The 17,391-nt window shown below is 39.6% G+C and overlaps 1 protein-coding gene across 1 annotated transcript; it reads right to left on the bottom strand.

The window, feature by feature from the left end:
- Positions 1–3,677: 3,677 nt before the first annotated feature.
- On the bottom strand, positions 3,678–16,642 carry mpnd (MPN domain containing). Its single transcript, XM_038275444.1, has 13 exons — positions 16,423–16,642; positions 15,816–16,018; positions 15,519–15,740; positions 13,649–13,748; positions 13,494–13,572; positions 13,309–13,405; positions 13,156–13,228; positions 12,992–13,068; positions 11,442–11,610; positions 5,971–6,041; positions 4,970–5,059; positions 4,789–4,881; positions 3,678–4,716 (listed from the first exon to the last, which is right to left on the bottom strand). Exons 1-13 carry the CDS (start codon positions 16,424–16,426, stop codon positions 4,630–4,632), a joined length of 1,365 nt encoding a protein of 454 aa, XP_038131372.1. The 5' UTR covers positions 16,427–16,642; the 3' UTR covers positions 3,678–4,629.
- Between the last annotated feature and the right edge of the window lie 749 nt (positions 16,643–17,391).

The raw sequence follows: 17,391 nt of genomic DNA on the forward strand, positions 1-17,391 counted from the left end.
GACAAGGTTTTAAGTCTTCTTAACAGGTCGACACACAGATCCTTGTGGGTTTTTTTTGTAATTGCAGTCTCTTTTTGAGTCGGGTAGGTGATCGATCTAACGTTAATTAGAGTAGTGCTGTTGTAGGTTGAAGATATCGCCTCAGATCTCAGTGAATTTCATGTGAACTTAACTGAAAATTCCACCAGAGCTCTGCAGTGTACGTATACCTTGATGCCACCTTCTGGCAAGATGAGGGATTACTTCACCTCCATGAAATTGAAATGAAACATGGATAAATATTGTTGTATTTCAAAAATAATTTTATATTGGCAAATTATCTAATTTTGACTGTTTCAAAGTTTGTTTGTTTTTGTCTCGTGGCTGTGTGGTCATGACTGCATCAGCAGCCAACAGATTGGACAGGATCTACCTTTACTTTCAGTGTTTCTGTCCTTATACCTTCAGTTTTCAGGAATTGTGGAAACATAACTGAGCATCGGTGGTGAAATGAGATTAAAGGAATAGTACACCCAAAACATGATTAGCCTTCATTTTCTACTCACCTCCATGCTGAACAACACTCTGGAGTACTTTTTTGATATCTCAAATGCATCTGGAGATCTGGGAGGCTTCTTGCTGTCTGCTGACATTCAAATAATGGAGGTCCATGGCGCCCGAGACAGAAAGGTCCATAAAAGTCCACAAAAACGTGTCAATATTCCTCCATACTGCTCGTCCAATGTATTCCAAGTGTCCTGAGTGGGTAGCATCCAGAATTTACTCGAAACGAAGTCATTTAGAATGTTTTTAGAGCATAAACAGTAGTGTATAGGATTTCCTAATAGCGCCCCCATGCGCGCTCACGATTCTACGGAAGCCGGCAGACCAAACCGGAAGGAAGTGCGCATTCAGCGTCTGGTCTGCCGATAATGCAAGCGTAGAAGAAGAAATGTGCTGTTTACCTGTGCAAAGAAAGAAACAACGAAAGAAAAATGTCTGAGGACTTCAGTGTTGAGGAAGAGCATGAGTTCTTTGCCGAGCTGAATGCGCTGGTTTGGTCTGCCGGCTTCCGTAGAATCGTGAGCGCGCATGGGGGCGCTATTAGGAAATCCTATACACTACTGTTTAGGCTCTAAAACGTTCTAAATGACTTCGTTTCGAGTAAATTCTGGATGCTACCCACTCAGGACACTTGGATTACATTGGACGAGCAGTATGGAGGAATATTGACAAGTTTTTGTGGACTTTTGTGGACCTTTCTGTCTCGGGCGCCATAGACCTCCATTATTTGAATGTCAGCAGACAGCAAGAAGTCTCCCAGATCTCCAGATGCATTTGAGATATCAAAAAAGTACTCCAGAGTGTTGTTCAGCATGGAGGTGAGTAGAAAATGAAGGCTAATCATGTTTTGGGTGTACTATTCCTTTAACACAGACATACTCTGCCGTTCTACACAGACCCAAAGGAAAATGCCGTGGTTGCACAGTTTCTTCAGTGTGTTTAATTTAGGAGGCAGAGCCAAAAAGACTGTAAAATGCAATGGAAACATTTAGTGTCTGTTTGTCCGCTAATGACCCTATAACACAGCCATAAATTCCTGTAGGTTTCGACTTCCGTATTTTAGCATGTTTTCCTTTTTTGAAACCTTTTTTTCTGAGCCCTGTCCTCGGCACCATTTGAATTCATGCTGTGCCTGAATAGCTGACGCTGCCGGCAGCGGGTTAGCCTTTTATATTCACCACTAACTGTCCTACTTTTACTATCCGTCTTTATGTCTCAGAGAATGTGAACCTGATCAGTCTGGACCTGTAATTCTATACCTTAACCATGAATCTGACCTGACAGATGTGTTATTGTCTCAGGCTGACTGTTCAGACAGAGCTGGCTTTCTGGTTCTGAACCGTCCAAATCCACAGTCTTCATCGAACTTCACAGCTATGAGTGAGAGAAGGAGGAAAGTTTAAACGGGGAAAACATCAAGGGATGCACGATTGGTCAAAAACTGTTTTCCATTTGGATAAGCAAAGGCTGCAATTGTTACCAGGAATTAACCTTCAGATTGTGAAGGTTGTTTTTGGTGTTTATATTTGTGAATGTTTGTGCTTTATAATCATTCACAGAGGTCTTGTTTTATTTCCATCCTTCCGTCTGTTGTCCACCACTCCATTTTGCCTGCTGACTCTTCCATCTTTCTGTGGTCATGATCCGATACGTTTACATCTCTGACCATGATACATTTCAATGTTTGTATATATTTCAAAACTAAAGGGCGTAAAAGGTGCTTTGATGATAACATTAGTCAAGAGTCAGGCATGCATGTTTTAGTGCCTTTGGAAATTAAGAGGGACTGAAGAACAACCAAAATTAACTAGTTTAGTCAAATTCTCTATAGATATTGTTTTTATTTCTACCCGTTGGCACTTTTATGTGTTTTTACATGCATGTGTCTATTTCTTCACATGGATGACACTACAGACAGTTTCCTGGACATGTTCAGACTGCTCAAAGATCTCATCAGAAGATCCATGGGAACTGCGTTCTTTCTATTTAGATTCATATCATTGTTGGTTTTAAAGTCATACCTTTCCTTAAAGGGCTATGTGTTTGTTTAACCAGTCTTACATTCTCCTTAAACTGCAATAAATTGCTATGAATTTCTATAGTGTTATTTTTTTATATAAGACCTTAAAACATTTCACATAATCTCTGCATGTAGACCTATGTTACTCATTGTACCTATGTATCTTAGATTTCATTTACTGTTTGTTATGCATAAAGAATTTAACTGCAATATATTTTTTTTTTATCATCACATTTGTTTGTGCTTCCTTCTCATTTCCTGTTTACCAACTTCTTACATTAAATAAAGGACAAACAAAAATAAAATGCTGTTTTGTGTTTGAAGTCAACTGCAAATAGTCCTTTTTTCAAATCGGTTTTGATTTAAAGAGGTTTGCACTTTCAACTAGGAAGATGGATTTTTTTGTGTGTTTTTTTTACATTTAAAAAAACACATGGCTGGAAAAATATTCTGAATCCCCAAAGTTAATACTTTTATTGAATGTATTTCCAATGGTGGAGTTAATACCTTTAGGTAAAGACTTTAAACCTAAGATATCTAACAGTGTGTTAGGATGCAGGACTCCTTGGACAAGACACTTCATCCATGTGGTGCTGGTGTATAGCAGCTTTTCTTCTGACAGTGAGCAACAGTGCAGCAATAAAGCTCACTACCTTGAATGTGAATAGCCATAAAAGTATAGTACATTTTCTATAAATACACTATTCTGTCCACCTCCTGTTTTAATATCTCTTTACAGGTTTTATTCAAGCATATCCAGGTTTTTTACTTTAATTTCTATTTGCTTCAACGTTGCCTAACTTTCCTTTCGTTCATGTCTATGCATACCCATAGCATGATGCTGCAAAAATGTTTCAGGGAAGAGCATCATTCAGGTCTGTGATGTTCCTTAAACCATATGGGTTAAAATTACAGCACTCCTTGGCCTGTATGTTTTGATCTTTTGTCTTTAAGATATTATTTATTGACTAATGTTTTGTTATAAACCTCCATGGTCTTCACAAAGAAGCTGAATTTCAGCTATCGGTGGGGGGATTTTTTAAAGCCAATTACTTATCCTTGGTTTTACCCTTGGTGGAATCAGAGTAATCGGGGTCAAAAAAGAAGAAAACTGTTTACTCTTTTCTCTCAACTCTTTAATGCGCTGCTTTATGTTGGTCAAACCCATACAAAACTGTATAAACATTCAAGCTCTTTGGCTATAATGCGGCAAAACAATTAAACAATAGATCATATTTAAATGGTTCCAGTGTATATATTTTAATACTTAGTGATTCACCAATCAGCAGGCTTAAGGCATAGCTCTGTCTGCACACATATAAACCACACAGTCAACAGTTAGTAATAAATACAGAACAGTTTGAGAGGAAGCAAATACCTGTCTTAAAGAGTGCCCATATTTCACTCAAACTAACAAAAGGACAGCAGATGGGCATGTTCACAACACAACGCACCTAACACACAAACACACACCTGTTTTGTTGAACTAGAGGAAGCACTCCACAACCAACTCCTTAATATGACCTCAGGAGCCAAAACTGGATCTGTTGGAGAGTATCGTTTGGATCAAACACATAATTTTGCATACATAGCTGATGGATGTTTTATACTACTATTGACTGCTTACCCACAACTACTATCCCCACTGACTGAGTCTATAAAGGCGAGACATTTATTACTGTTAATCATCCATATCTGTTAATATGGAAGCATATAGGTCCATGTTTTTAAAAGCAGCAGGTCTTTCACTGTCCATACAGTGTCCAGTTAAATCTGATTTCTTTTTTATGGGATTGTGTTTTGTTAGATTTGTATGTCTCTTCTCATAAAGTACAGTACAACTACAAAAAGCGACTACTTTCACATATCTAGTGCCTGTCCAGCTCTGAAAGTCTGTTTTTAATGCTATATGGATATTAACACTCAAGCAGGAGACCATTCAGGGCATCTATCTTTGTATTTTCAAGCAGAATTTAACGAGCGTCAGACCATTCAGGTCTGTTAAGCTGTTCAAAATGGAACGACTCGAGTCAGTTGGAGGTCACGTCACACGTGCAGGGCGGATCTCAGTGCGTTGTGCTAAGTTGGCTGTAGACATGTTCCAAGATCTGAGAGTAGGCCTGGTCTTTGGGGGCATGGCAGCTTAGAGAGCCCTGCAGAGACAGAAACGTTATTTAATGCATACGGTGCTTTGACACAGAGCCTTTGACCTACATGTGTCCTACCTTTATCTTGTCCATCATGGTCGTCTCAGGACACCAATACTGGTTAAACTGGACCAGATCGGGTGCCGTCCTGTAATAATCGACCAGCAGCATCTGTAGAAGAAATATGAATGTCTTTAGTCCTGCCTTGCTCTACCTTTAGGGGTTTGGCTTTAATTTCATGAGTCTGCATAATCAGTACCATCTCATTGAGAACATCACTTGTGAGAAAATTGTCCTGAACATAAGTGACTTCCACCGCCACAGGGATGCCGTAGTCATTAGGCCGTTGCTGTAGATAGGGGCGGGGGGGGACCATGATGAGAAACACGAGAACAAATGTTTCTAATTTCAGAGATGAAACATAGTAAGGTACAGAAGCCGAGAGTGGTCATACTTGACTTTTTTTTCCTTTGCTTTCGCAAGATAATGACATAACTATCTCATTATCACGGTTAAACCATTCATTGTTTTCTCGAGATAATAAGATAATTATCTCATTACCGGGAGGAAACAGATATTGATTTCTTGAGATAACGAGATGATTAACCTGTATGAGTAATGAATGAGGCTGGCCAACAGCCCTGGATTTCCAGTCCATTATGCTTACGGTAACCATAGTGTGCAGTCGGGGGTACCGCTTGTGCACAAATAATACGTTTTTCAGTTTCCTATTTTTTTTTCATTGTCAGGTCATCATGGTGGATAATTGGATTGAGTAGGTTACAGTAGAAACAACCCTGCTTTTTTAATGAAAAACTTTAATCTGGACATTTTGGGGGTTAATGCATCTCATACCTGTTACAGGCGTAACACCAGATGCTAAGGTGCAGGAGGCATAGGTCTAATTGCTTATGAATCAGAAATGGAAGCAAATCATCAAACCAACAACGTTGTCTCGTTACCTAAAAGTTAAACACAGGATTATTTAAAGAATTTCACATTGGCTGACATGACTTATAAATCATCTCCCGCTGTTGTGATATTGAAGGATGTAATCAGTTTTAACATACACCAATCATCTCGTTATGACGAGAAAACGGCTTTTGTTATCTTAAGATAATGAGAAAATTAACTCGTTTTTCTCAAGAAAACCACAGTGTAAAAAGTATCCAAGGGACACGACCGCTCTCAGCTTCTGTAGTAAGGCTCACATGGCAAACCACAAAACAAGAAGCTGAGAAGTGAAAGTTTTTTTCCAACCTCAGGTGGTGGTACGACCCAGAACGGTGTTATTGTAGATGCCACACCTTGGTTTCCATGGTAGTATGGACCTGAAACGCACCAATAAAAAGTGGTCAAGTTTCCAAAATTACATATTAAGAAAAATAAATGTGGCATTGATTACTGTTTATGCTAGAATGAAGTGTCTCTCCCTCCTTTGTATTAATCACCAGACATAACAGGAAGTCTGTCTCACAGTGGTTAGTCTCTAATACCAGATGGATTTCACCCAATAATTATACTCATCATAGGACATTTCCAAGTTTCCTGCTATTCTCTCACATTTGAGGAAATAGCTCCTTCTGACCAGTAAGTGGCGCTATAGCACTGGCCCACTCTCCTTAAAACTGTTTGCCAGTTGGTTGCCAGATTGGACAATGTTGATGCCAACATTATGTCATCTAAGCTTCATTAGCCCCTGTGTGGCTTCTGAGTTTTTTAGCTTTGTTAAGTTGTCACAAAACGTAAGAAAGCTTAACCAGTGTTTACCCTTGTTTGCTTATTTAACTATTCTTGTAGGTAAAGAATCCTTTGGAAATGTACATATATAAGCAGCAACTGGCTATAAACTGATGATATCTACTGAACTGTCTCCCACCAAGCCTGTAGGGGGATTTCTACATCTAGCCCCAGGATTAGGGGAGAAGAACAATGCTAGCTGCTGTTAGCTTGTTGGCTCGGAGCAGTAAGAGCTTCTACTGAAAGATGGGGCTTTGTCAGCTCTTTATTTCAGCTCTGCAGGAGCTGAGCCCAGCCTCTTCATTGGTTCAGCAGCTTTAATATGTTTTGATGTCTTCATTTGGGACATTTGTTCTCCATCGTGCCTGTTGCTAGCATCTTGTGCTAAATGAAAATAATCCCCTTATTCTTTGATTTAGAACTTTGACTTCACCCCCTGGGAGTTTGGAAAAATCCATAGAAAAGCCGCACCTTCTTATAATTGACCCATCAAAATGTATAAAACATAAAATATATACTTTTAGCCTGTAGCCTGTGGCAGTGGCGGCTGGTGAAAAATATTTTTGGTGGGGCTGATATAGCCTAGTGTATGTCTCCAACTAATCCGGAATAAGAATTCAAATAAACAATTGGACAATACATACAATTTAACAGTAATGATTTAATTTACTATATAATAACTAACAGTGATGATTTGGGTCACTGTGACGGGGTTCTTTGGCCTGCAAGAATCCAGGCTCAGTCGGGTTACCGGTGTTGGTGATTTATTGTGCTCAAAAACTCAAAACAGGGTGCAAAAGAAACTAAACATACAAGATACTCTGGGCCTCAGCCTCCCTCCAGTTACCAGCAATGTAACAAAGAAACAGAAAACAAAAATTGCCGCTTTTCTTCCCACAGCCCTCATTAAATAGTTTAAGCCCCTACCCTCAGGCTCTCTTATTTCTGATTTCTTCTCATGAATCAGTTTTGTCCATATATTACCTCCACAAACAATTGATGTACAAAAACAAATAATTTTTACAACTTAATTCTTTTACACAGATTCATTGACTTATTCAATTACACCAAACTGGGTTTGAACCCAGCAAAGACGCAGCCAGACTGAAGATGACAAGTCCCCGTAGCACACACACACACACACACACACACCCACACACCCACACACACACACACACACACACACGGCTAACCCCACTGAAATATTAAGTGTGCACCCTCAATACGCCAGCAGGTAACCAGGAACAGCTTGTGTGTTTTAAGTTCATGGAGCTACTGGGCTCAGCGCGAGTGTATTGGTCCTCACAAGCACAGTATAACAGGAATGTGTGTGTGGCGCGCAAAGTTAGAGAGGTTGTTTTAAAGCTACAGTGTGTAATAATTACAGGCATATAAAGTCAGAAATTTAATATATTATACATAACTATGTTATTTATCATCACCTATGAGCTCAGCCTTTTAACCATAATATTTGCGTTGCCTTAGAATTCGTTATTTATAATTACATAGGAGCGGGTCTCGCAGCCATGGAGGCTGACATCTTTGCGCTACGGCAAGCGCAGAGGCAACAAACTAGCGATTGCGAGATCTCCCATGACGCTCAAAAATAACTACGGCAAGTTGAGAGAGATTAACTGAGACGGTACTGAACAGTAGATGGCAGTATTATGCCTGAGAAGCGTTTAGTCTGCCTGAAACCAAAGAAGAAGAAGAAGCAGGTATACTGCGCCTCAGTAACAAGAAAGGTGAACAAGGCGGCAGGCGTGAGTGACTTTGCAAACTGTTTGGCACTGTGTGGCCAAACATCAGACGAATGGAGGATCATGCCTACTCTGTATCACAACGAAAAGCGGCGGACACCGAACCCCCGTCATCTAAGAAGCGGAAACACGACGAGAATAAACGCAAGCGTGACAAGAAACGGCAAAAAACACGGATCAACATTGGCACGGCATTTACACGATGGAAGTCACTGATGGAGGAAAAAGGTTTTCAAAGTGACGCTCAAGTTGCCAGTTTTCTCTTGGACAGGTAATTAATCCTACACACACAATTGTCTAATATCACTGCAGTTTTTGGAGTACAGGATGCTCAGACCTGTCTAAAACAATAACATGCTGCGTGATGATGCTGTTACTCTCCAGTATACTTATTCAGCAACGTCCCTGACGTTTCACAGGTAATGATTCAGTAATTTTCTGTAAAATAATTTTCTGGATATATACCTCGGTTACTTCTCTCCGGCTCCTTTGGAGATCTTCAAGCCTTTCCTCCTCTGCTCTCACCCCGCTGGCTCCCCTCTCTCGCCTGGCCCTAGCTGCACGGCCTCCCTGCCTTCGCCCTCGTCCTCTCCCTCTCCCTCGCGTTGTAACCCCCGTGCCACCAAAATGACTTGGACTCTGTAAACGGGGGATATATATTCTTCCAGCGAACACAATCTCGCTGTTAAACTAATGACTACAATTACTTCGTCTGTTTATATCACCATGCAAAGCAGCTCACCAAGACGTCACAACGATGTAGAAAAAATAACGGGTATATTTATTATCTTAAGTCTACATGAAATCTATACCCTACACAGACTAATGAAATACTATCTGTAAAATTATCTATGTAAACAAACCTCATCACTTGAGAGGGTAGGTGATGTGGACGTCGTAGAAGAAATTTTGTCCCGTAACGCTCGCCGTACTGTTGGGGGGGAGAAGCGGTGGGGGGGAGATGTTCATGTTGCTGCGGTCTGTAGTCTGACCGCTAGATGTCGCTGAAAATTACACACTGTAGCTTTAAGCGACGAGGTGGATTCGTCACAGTCACAATAACCATGACATGAAATGTTCATATCCTACAACAGGGATGTTCTTCTGGCAAACGGGTAGATAAATAAGGATCTCACCGAATTTGGTGGAAGCTGCATCTCGGTCGTTACATTCGCCATCTTCCCTCTAATTGTCTGCACCTGCGCTTGGGTTCAGAAGCCTGTTAAAGCGCAGTATTTTCAGCGCCCCAAGACCATAAAGTTCCGAGACGCTGATTGGCCATTAAATTCACCTAGCAATAGTACATGATTGACAGATTCTTTGCAAATGTGGGTCAGTCTGATCAGCGCCCCCAGAACAGAGAATGTAGGAGTCTGTCTGTGGAAATCCACAAATGAATGACAGTAGATAGGGAAATGTAGTTTATATAATTTGTTTTGCTTATAGGTACACAGTCTATAGAGTAAAACTGACATTTATGAGTTAATTTCTAAAAATATATTTTACGTTTCTCTCTTCTTATCAGGGGGGGCGGTGCCCCAGCGCCCCCTATGGGCCGGCCGCCACTGGCCTGTGGTAATCCATGTCTTACTACTGATGCCACTAGCAAGGTGACAGCTCTGTAGAAAGCAATACTTTTTAATACCAATGTTATGACTGAAACTAGTGGCTTGCTCAGATTTTGATCATTACATGTTAAATCTAACCAAAATGTTTTTAACCAACTAGAGTGGATGTTTTTCCAACCGATCTATCCAAACTCTATCCAACTGACAGCAACTCTCCCGCATCACTAAATATGGAGGCTGTTTAAATGCCTGCTGAAGTTCTGAGCTGTACCACGTCCCGAGGCGACCAAGTGGTATGGCGGTAGCGAGGCTAAGGACGTCATGTATATTGGCTCCTCCCCCAAATAAAGTAAACCTTTATACGCGCCTCACGGAAACGTCCAGTGGCATACTCAGTAAGGCTTCTGTTTTTATTGTCTAAGACTCCCTTTTCTCAATTTTGTTTTCCAACACTTTTCACGAAGCCTGCATCACAGAGGGAAATGGACAGCTTTTTGGCTTCTGTGTTCACGTGGTCATAAGGTTGGTTCATCAACCTGCTGTAAGATCATTGGTCACATAGTGACCAATAGCTAGTTTTCTAATAGAAGCAACCCTTAATACCCCAGGGAAACACAAAGTAATAGATTACTAATCAGAATTTCTTAAAACAATCAAGTATAGATTCCAAGTTTCTTAGTAGTGTTTAGTTTTTAAAGAACTGTAAGGAGTACGAGAGATAATACCACTAAAGTCATATTTTTTTCAGGCGGATTTCTCACCAGTGACTCAGTGTGGTGGATTAAAATCTGATAATTATTATAATAATGATTATATTTGCAAAGTCAAGGAGTAGATAGTCCTGGTCCAGAGAGTCTCAAGCACCACAACACAACAGGGGCTGATTCAATACATCAATGGGGTCAATGATAAGAAAAACTATAAATCTAGACAGCCTTCAGCCTTTAAAACATCATCACACGGACAGTGGTTGTATAATTGGGACTACAGCCTGTTGGACATAAACTGCAAGACATAAAAGTTATACGAATATGAACGTGTGTATTGTGTGTTTTTGTTCAATTCTGTGAGGTTGGCTGTGTCTGTACATCATGTCAGGCAAAGGATTGTGGGTTTTCTTAAAGCTCCTAAGCTCAAGATAGGAATGTCACAAGATTCCTATGATAGGAAGCATGCAGCCTCCACTGACACACTTTGGCTTAAGGGTCCTTACAGATTTGCTGAATTCAGATCGAACCAGTCACTGGTGATCTGGTTCAGTGAACAGGATGAAAGGAAACTAGGCAGAGTTCCTACTGAACCTGGATTCACCACCTCTGACAAAGTCAGCTTTGTTTTTGTCACGAGTAAAGTGTTAGTGCACAGTTGTTGTTTTCCCCCCTTATTTACCAGATTCAACACTCAGATCAGGTAAGAAGTATGCTAAGTACTACATTTAGTTTCTCCTTAAATCAGAGCAACAACTTTGTAATATTACAATCAAACTAGTGTTAAGATAATTATCATTGAACATGTGTGAGTTTATAACACCATGTTTATTACACTAATTAGATTAAAACATCAGTTCTGACATCCAACAGGCAGCCAATACAAAGGTGTAATAAACTTTCATCTTAAATGATAATTATCCTAACACTGGTGTTTCTAAAAAGCAGTTACTAACCACAGATGATGCCCAGACAGGGCTGGAAGCCATTGTTGGAGCCCTGCAGCCTCAGCTGGTGATCCATTTGGGAGTCGATGTCCTGCAGCGACGGCAAGGCCGGACCTCGGGGGTGGCTGTGGTACCAGCCCACTAACGATAACCCCCGCATAAACAGGTTCTGACATATCTGAAAACAAAAGAGAAAATAAACCTTTATATTTAAACTTCAGCTTTGATGACAGGAACAGGAAAAAAAAAACTGCTGTTCATGAACTGATTCAATTCAGCTTGTTTACGCAATTCATTCTTCTATTTGAACAAAACATTTACGAACCACACAACTCCAGTAAAGTATGGAGGACCAATTCTGCCATATTTAAAAATACATTAAAAAAATCCTGAAATATAATTAATTGTCAAAGAAATAGCATTAAATTTAAATTAATGTGCTTTTAAATGCAACAAAATGATGGAAATTAGAGATACTAAAAAATATTTAAAAATTGATTAATTATTTCAATTTGAATGTATTTTAACTGTTCTATTTTATATCTGCTCTTTTACTTTTACAATAATAGTTTTCTTTGTATTTTTCATGTACTTATTTATAAGAAGTAAATGCATTGCTGTTTTAAACTTTCTGATTTTTTTGACCACCCAAATATGTTTAAAACATGTTTTTCGACCCCTTTATATTATTTTCCTATTATTTTAGTTTGTTTCTTATCTTTAATAACTGATCTACTTTCTAATCATGCATATCCCTGTAGTATTTTCTCACCAAACAGATATTTCTGAAGTCGTTTATTCCCGCCTCTCCTTTCCTCCACTAATAATTTTCCGACTTCCTCTTCTTCCTTCATGTGCAGCTCTAAATGTAAAAACCGAGGGGGGGCTTTGGCACAGCATCACTGTTGCAGCTTTTCTCCTGGCTGTATAGAGCTAGTATCTGTGACTAACTTATAATGTGTTCTTGCTAATCAACTTAGCAGGGTTAGAGATTTGGCAGTGGAGTTAGAGTAGTACAGTTAGCAGCAGGTAGTGCAGTTCGTTGGGTAACTTTATTGTGCTGTTTTTACTGTCTAACCCGGAAAACACATTAGCTTACAAGACACAAAGGTGTGCTGGTTTTCATGGTGCCTTCAAAATAAAAGCATATACTGCAGATGGACTATTTTCCAACTCTAAACAGACAAAACATATTGCAGGGAAACTCGAGGTGGAATTAACCTTATGAAACCTGGTAAATGTAGTCAATATACAGCAAACTGCATATAAATAATGATTTTAAAGTTATAACACAAGGAATCTTTTATTCTTGGTAGGTTGGGTCCTCCACAGTAAGGCTGCTAACTCTGAGCTGACCTATTTGTACAAAATGTGAATTCTAGCTGCGCCTTGAAAAAAGTTTTCAAAGTTTTTCTATTTTTCTGTTTGGTTAATTTTCCCATATTTGGACAAAAACTGAACTTAACTGATATTTAAAGAGACAGGAGCTGTGTTTACATTCCAGTGTGTTCTGATGTTTGTTAAAAGTAATGCCGATAAGCTCCACATCCAGGTTTTACCTCCTCTTCAACAGCGGAGGCCGTATCTCTGTCAGCCAGCCTGGTCCGACACGGGAAAGCCCTTAGAACTGTCAGCACTAAAACACAGAGATGTTTATTAAGGTAATAAAGAGGAAGTTTAATCATCTATTTATTCCAAACACTTTCTATAACATCATACTAACATTGTGTGTTTGTGTCCCATCGCCCTCCAAGGTAGCCCACCACCTCACTGGAGGTCAGATGACAGTGAAAGTCCTTTAAAAAAAAATCCCCATTTGTCAGTAAGCTTTTCACCAGTTTTCCGCTACACTTTTTCTAAGCGCCTCAACACTCACCATTAGCAGCAGAACATTACTAGAGACGGCTACATTGAACGGTTGGAACCTGTTGATGGCTGAAAACGCTGACAGCTCCACCAGCGTGTGTGGATCTCTGAGGGCAATGCAAAGAGTTAATCACATTATAATCCTCCAAAAAAAAAAAAAAAAAAGTAGAAATACCACTGTAAGGCATGCAGTACCTGGCTGCGTCCCTGGTGCCCAAAGTGCAATATCTGACAGGAATCCTCTCTCTGTCGGCTCGACGTGAGACCATTACATCTGCAACAAAGTGAAGATGTTAACAGCTTTGAATGAGTTAAACTAAAATAGGAGATGATAGGAGAAAAGAAGAGACCATTTAAACCAGGTTTGTTGTTCTTGTTCTTCTCATCTGCCGGCACAGCTGCCTTCCCTTCCTCCTCATCCTCGTCGTCATCTTCTTCACTCACCATGCTCTAACATCATTTGAAAAAAAAGTTGAAAACAGATTAATAAATATATAATACGTACTAATAATCTATTAAACACTATCAGTCTTCGAGAACCTAAAATTCCATTTAGAAAATAAAGAAAAAAGAGGAAAGGTGCATCTGGTAATACTTTGGTTTATAAGGAGGATGACTGTGTGTAGTCTGAGATGAACCATCTATAAGCTCCGGAATCTTACAGTCACATTAAGCACAGCAGCATGATAAATTCAACATAATATAAATATTAGGGCTGAAACAATTAATTAGATTAATCGTGATAAATCGATTATTGAAATAATCTTCAACTAATTTACTATTTGATTAATCATTAACTAGAGTATAGAAACTGTAAAACATGCCTTTAGCTGACAGATCGACCCACTTAGAGCAGTAATTATACCAAAATCTTAAAATAATATATAAAAAGTTTGCATTTAAGATAAAAACAAATATTTTTTGTCCATCAATATGCTCTATCCAGAACTCCTAGAGTGGAACAGTTTTAGTTTCACCTGGTTTACTTTTTTAAAAGTTTTTTTAAGGAACCTTTGAATATCCGATTCCTAATCAATTAATAGATAAAATAATCAACAGATTAATCAATTAGCAAAATAATGGTTAGTTGCAGCCCTAATAAATATTCAGGAGAGTGATTTAATTTTCTTAACCCATGTTAAGGAAATAGAGCTTTAAACAAAACCATCAGTTACAACAACATCCCTTCTTTAACAGTCATAATCATTTATCATTGGTCATATTCTATTTCTTTTAATTGAATATAATTACATGGAATGTCTATTATGTTAATCATGTCCTTCTATTTTCCTGCCATTTAAATATGAAACGATTAAAAGTATTAATAATTTTTTGCCACAGGGTTGAATATGTGTCTGAAGCAAAGATTACCATCTTGGAGTCACCAAGTTTCCATAACAACCATTAAGTACTGTGTACATATTAGAAATGAAACAATTAATCAGATTAATCGATTATTTGATAATCATCAACTAATTTAGTAATTGATGAGTTTAGAGACTTTAAAATATGCCTTGAGGTGACAGATCAACCAACTCTTGCAAATATACAAAAACTGCTAAATAAATATATAAAAATTTTGTATTTAAGATTTAAAAAAAAAACTTTGTAAAAAGTCTTCTTTAAGGAATCTTTTGCTAACAGATTATTAATGGATTAATCAAAAAAATAAAAAAACAAATTCATCCAGTAGCAAAATAATCTTTAGTTGCAGCCCTAGTACATATTAACTGCAGGTTTGGGATTGATTTCATTAAAAAAAGCTTCTTTTTTTCTCTCCATACCATCACAAAAGTAAGGTTGTAGAGTTTAGAGACTTCCAGTGGAACCATGTACCTTCATGGCAAAAGAAAACAACTTGTGCCCATATTGAAGCCCAGAGGTTATAATGGCTGTTTCTACTCTAAAGGGTCTTGCTAAACTGTTTTGCACAAACATAATATGAGGCAGAAAATGGGTCATACATGCAAAAACAATTTAGCTAAAAAATGACAGATAAAAATAAAGGTTGGATGGTTGTAACTTTTAGTTATTATTATCTTTACCAGGAATGTAAAGAAAACATCCATAGTAAGAATACCATTAACAGGATGGTCACTCCCTGTAAAATGCTGCCTTAGCTGGGGCTTATTCTATGGATTAAATCTGTTAAGAAACACTCTAAACGTCTGAAGTTTCATTTCATCTCTAAAGTTGGCGTCACTCCTTCCCTTTCCTCACCATGTCCGCGCTTGGTTGATACTTGTGCAGCCAGGTGGTCTTGAACTGGGCCAGCTTGTGACCCCGGTAGCGCACTGATGCCCATCCACAGCCGGACTTCTTGGCTGGGTTCACCAGGCGTTTACAATGTGTCGCCCAGGCGCTTGGGGAGTTAAAGATCTGGCCCGTCTCCACCCATCGGATCTTCCCATCATTCAGCAGGTCCCCAACAAAGTTCTTACCCTGGGGGGGGGGAGAGGCAGAGGATGGGATTACATCCCAGATCATGTTCTTGACTCTAAAGCTGTGTTTCATTACCAGGTAGTGGATGGCCAACACGCCATCGCCAGGCTCCACCAGCCCATCCTTCAGCAGCACTCTCAGGGTGATGCCCCTCCGGGTCAGCAGGGAGCCTCTGCCTGAGCTGGACCTAAAATCTGCCTCCTCTCCTCCACTCAGCTCCTCCTCATCTTCCTCACCTCCATCCTCCACCACCTGAGGGGATCCAGGTGGCTCTGACCCTGAGGAAAACAGAAACAGTTAAACCTAGACAATCTAATCTTAAAACAATCAAAATAAGCATCACGACTTGTTATAAAGCACAAATACTTTTCAGGACTATTTGAGCAGGAAACCCTCAAACATTAGGATTAATCCATTGTTGTAATGAGCTTCCCTCTTTACTGCCGCATGCTACAGATATAGAGCCTTTAAAGTGTGGCTGTTTATCTGAAGATGATCTAAATTGGGGATTTAATTAATTCCAGTTAAACTGAGCTGATGTTTATTGTTTCCTATTCCAATTACAGGACACAGGAAAAGAGGCCTGCATGGCTGTTCCCCCCCCCCCCTCCCCCCCCTCTCCTCCTCTCTCTGTTAATTTCCCTCAGAATCACAATTAAAAGCCATTTTTCATTATTCTCACCCATGTCTGAGAAAGAGACGGAGAGCGCCTTTAAATCCAGCTCGGTCAAAAAAGCCGCTTTCTGCCCCGGACACTTAAAGCCGCAGCTCTCCGGGGGCTGCCTTTCACTCACACTTCGCCTCTCAAGCTCCGGCTATTATTCAAAAACATAAAATGAAGGCGTCTCTGAGGCTCCGCAGTGTAGTTTCCTTGTTGTGTTGCTTTAATGTCAGTTCCCCTCCCCTTTCTTCCTCCCTCTCTCCCCGTCCTTGTCACTCTCCCTGTGTTCCTCTCAACTGGACGCGCAGCAGCGGAGACATTATTCCCCTCTCCGTTATGTCTGAGCAAATATAACCAGATTTAAAGGGTAAATCTGAGTTTCCTCCTGAAAAATATCAAATTGAAAATCCAGCGTTTCCTCGCGCACGTGAAGCGGCAGCTATCTGTTGTTTTCTCCGCCGGTTGGAGATAAAAAGTGCCGCCTGGTCGCTCTGAGGCGAACAGATACCAAACGGTGGAGTTATAATGTTTTTTATAGGGGTTATAGAAAGAGCTTATCTCGTGCTAAAATGTAATATGGTTCATTCCTTCTTCAACATGAGATGTGGTTTCTTTATAGGAGTACAAGAAGCATATTTACCGGGAAGCAGCCAGCAGAGGGCAGCAGACCTCCAGCTGTAGGTCCGCTTCCTCACTATACCCCCATCTGCTGGTAGTACAGGCGGGTAGGGCCTGACCCTGTATGGCAAGCCATTTGCACACAAATTCGGTTTCGTCTGACCATCCACATTACGTTCTAGATATCTTAAAATACATTTTGACTACACAAAACCACATTCTGACTATCCGGAAAGGTAATTTAAGATATCTGTATTTACATTCTTATTAGGAAGAATATTAATTCAAGATATCTTAAATTACATTTTGACTAGTAAAAATTCCTTTCAAGATATTTCAAATTACGACAACGGATTAGTCATTTAAAGTGTC

Source organism: Cyprinodon tularosa, unplaced genomic scaffold (assembly GCF_016077235.1).
Source record: "Cyprinodon tularosa strain WSP-4 unplaced genomic scaffold, ASM1607723v1 ctg959, whole genome shotgun sequence".
In the NCBI taxonomy this organism is placed as follows: Eukaryota; Metazoa; Chordata; class Actinopteri; order Cyprinodontiformes; family Cyprinodontidae; genus Cyprinodon; species Cyprinodon tularosa.

Bases quoted from the DNA above. Each gene is read 5' to 3' on its own strand.
- mpnd (XM_038275444.1), bottom strand. The intron at 13,229-13,308 runs GTGAGTGTTGAG...TTTTTTTTAAAG, and splicing joins GTAATGTTCTGCTGCTAATG to GACTTTCACTGTCATCTGAC. The intron at 13,069-13,155 runs GTTAGTATGATG...TCTGTGTTTTAG, and splicing joins ATGGGACACAAACACACAAT to TGCTGACAGTTCTAAGGGCT.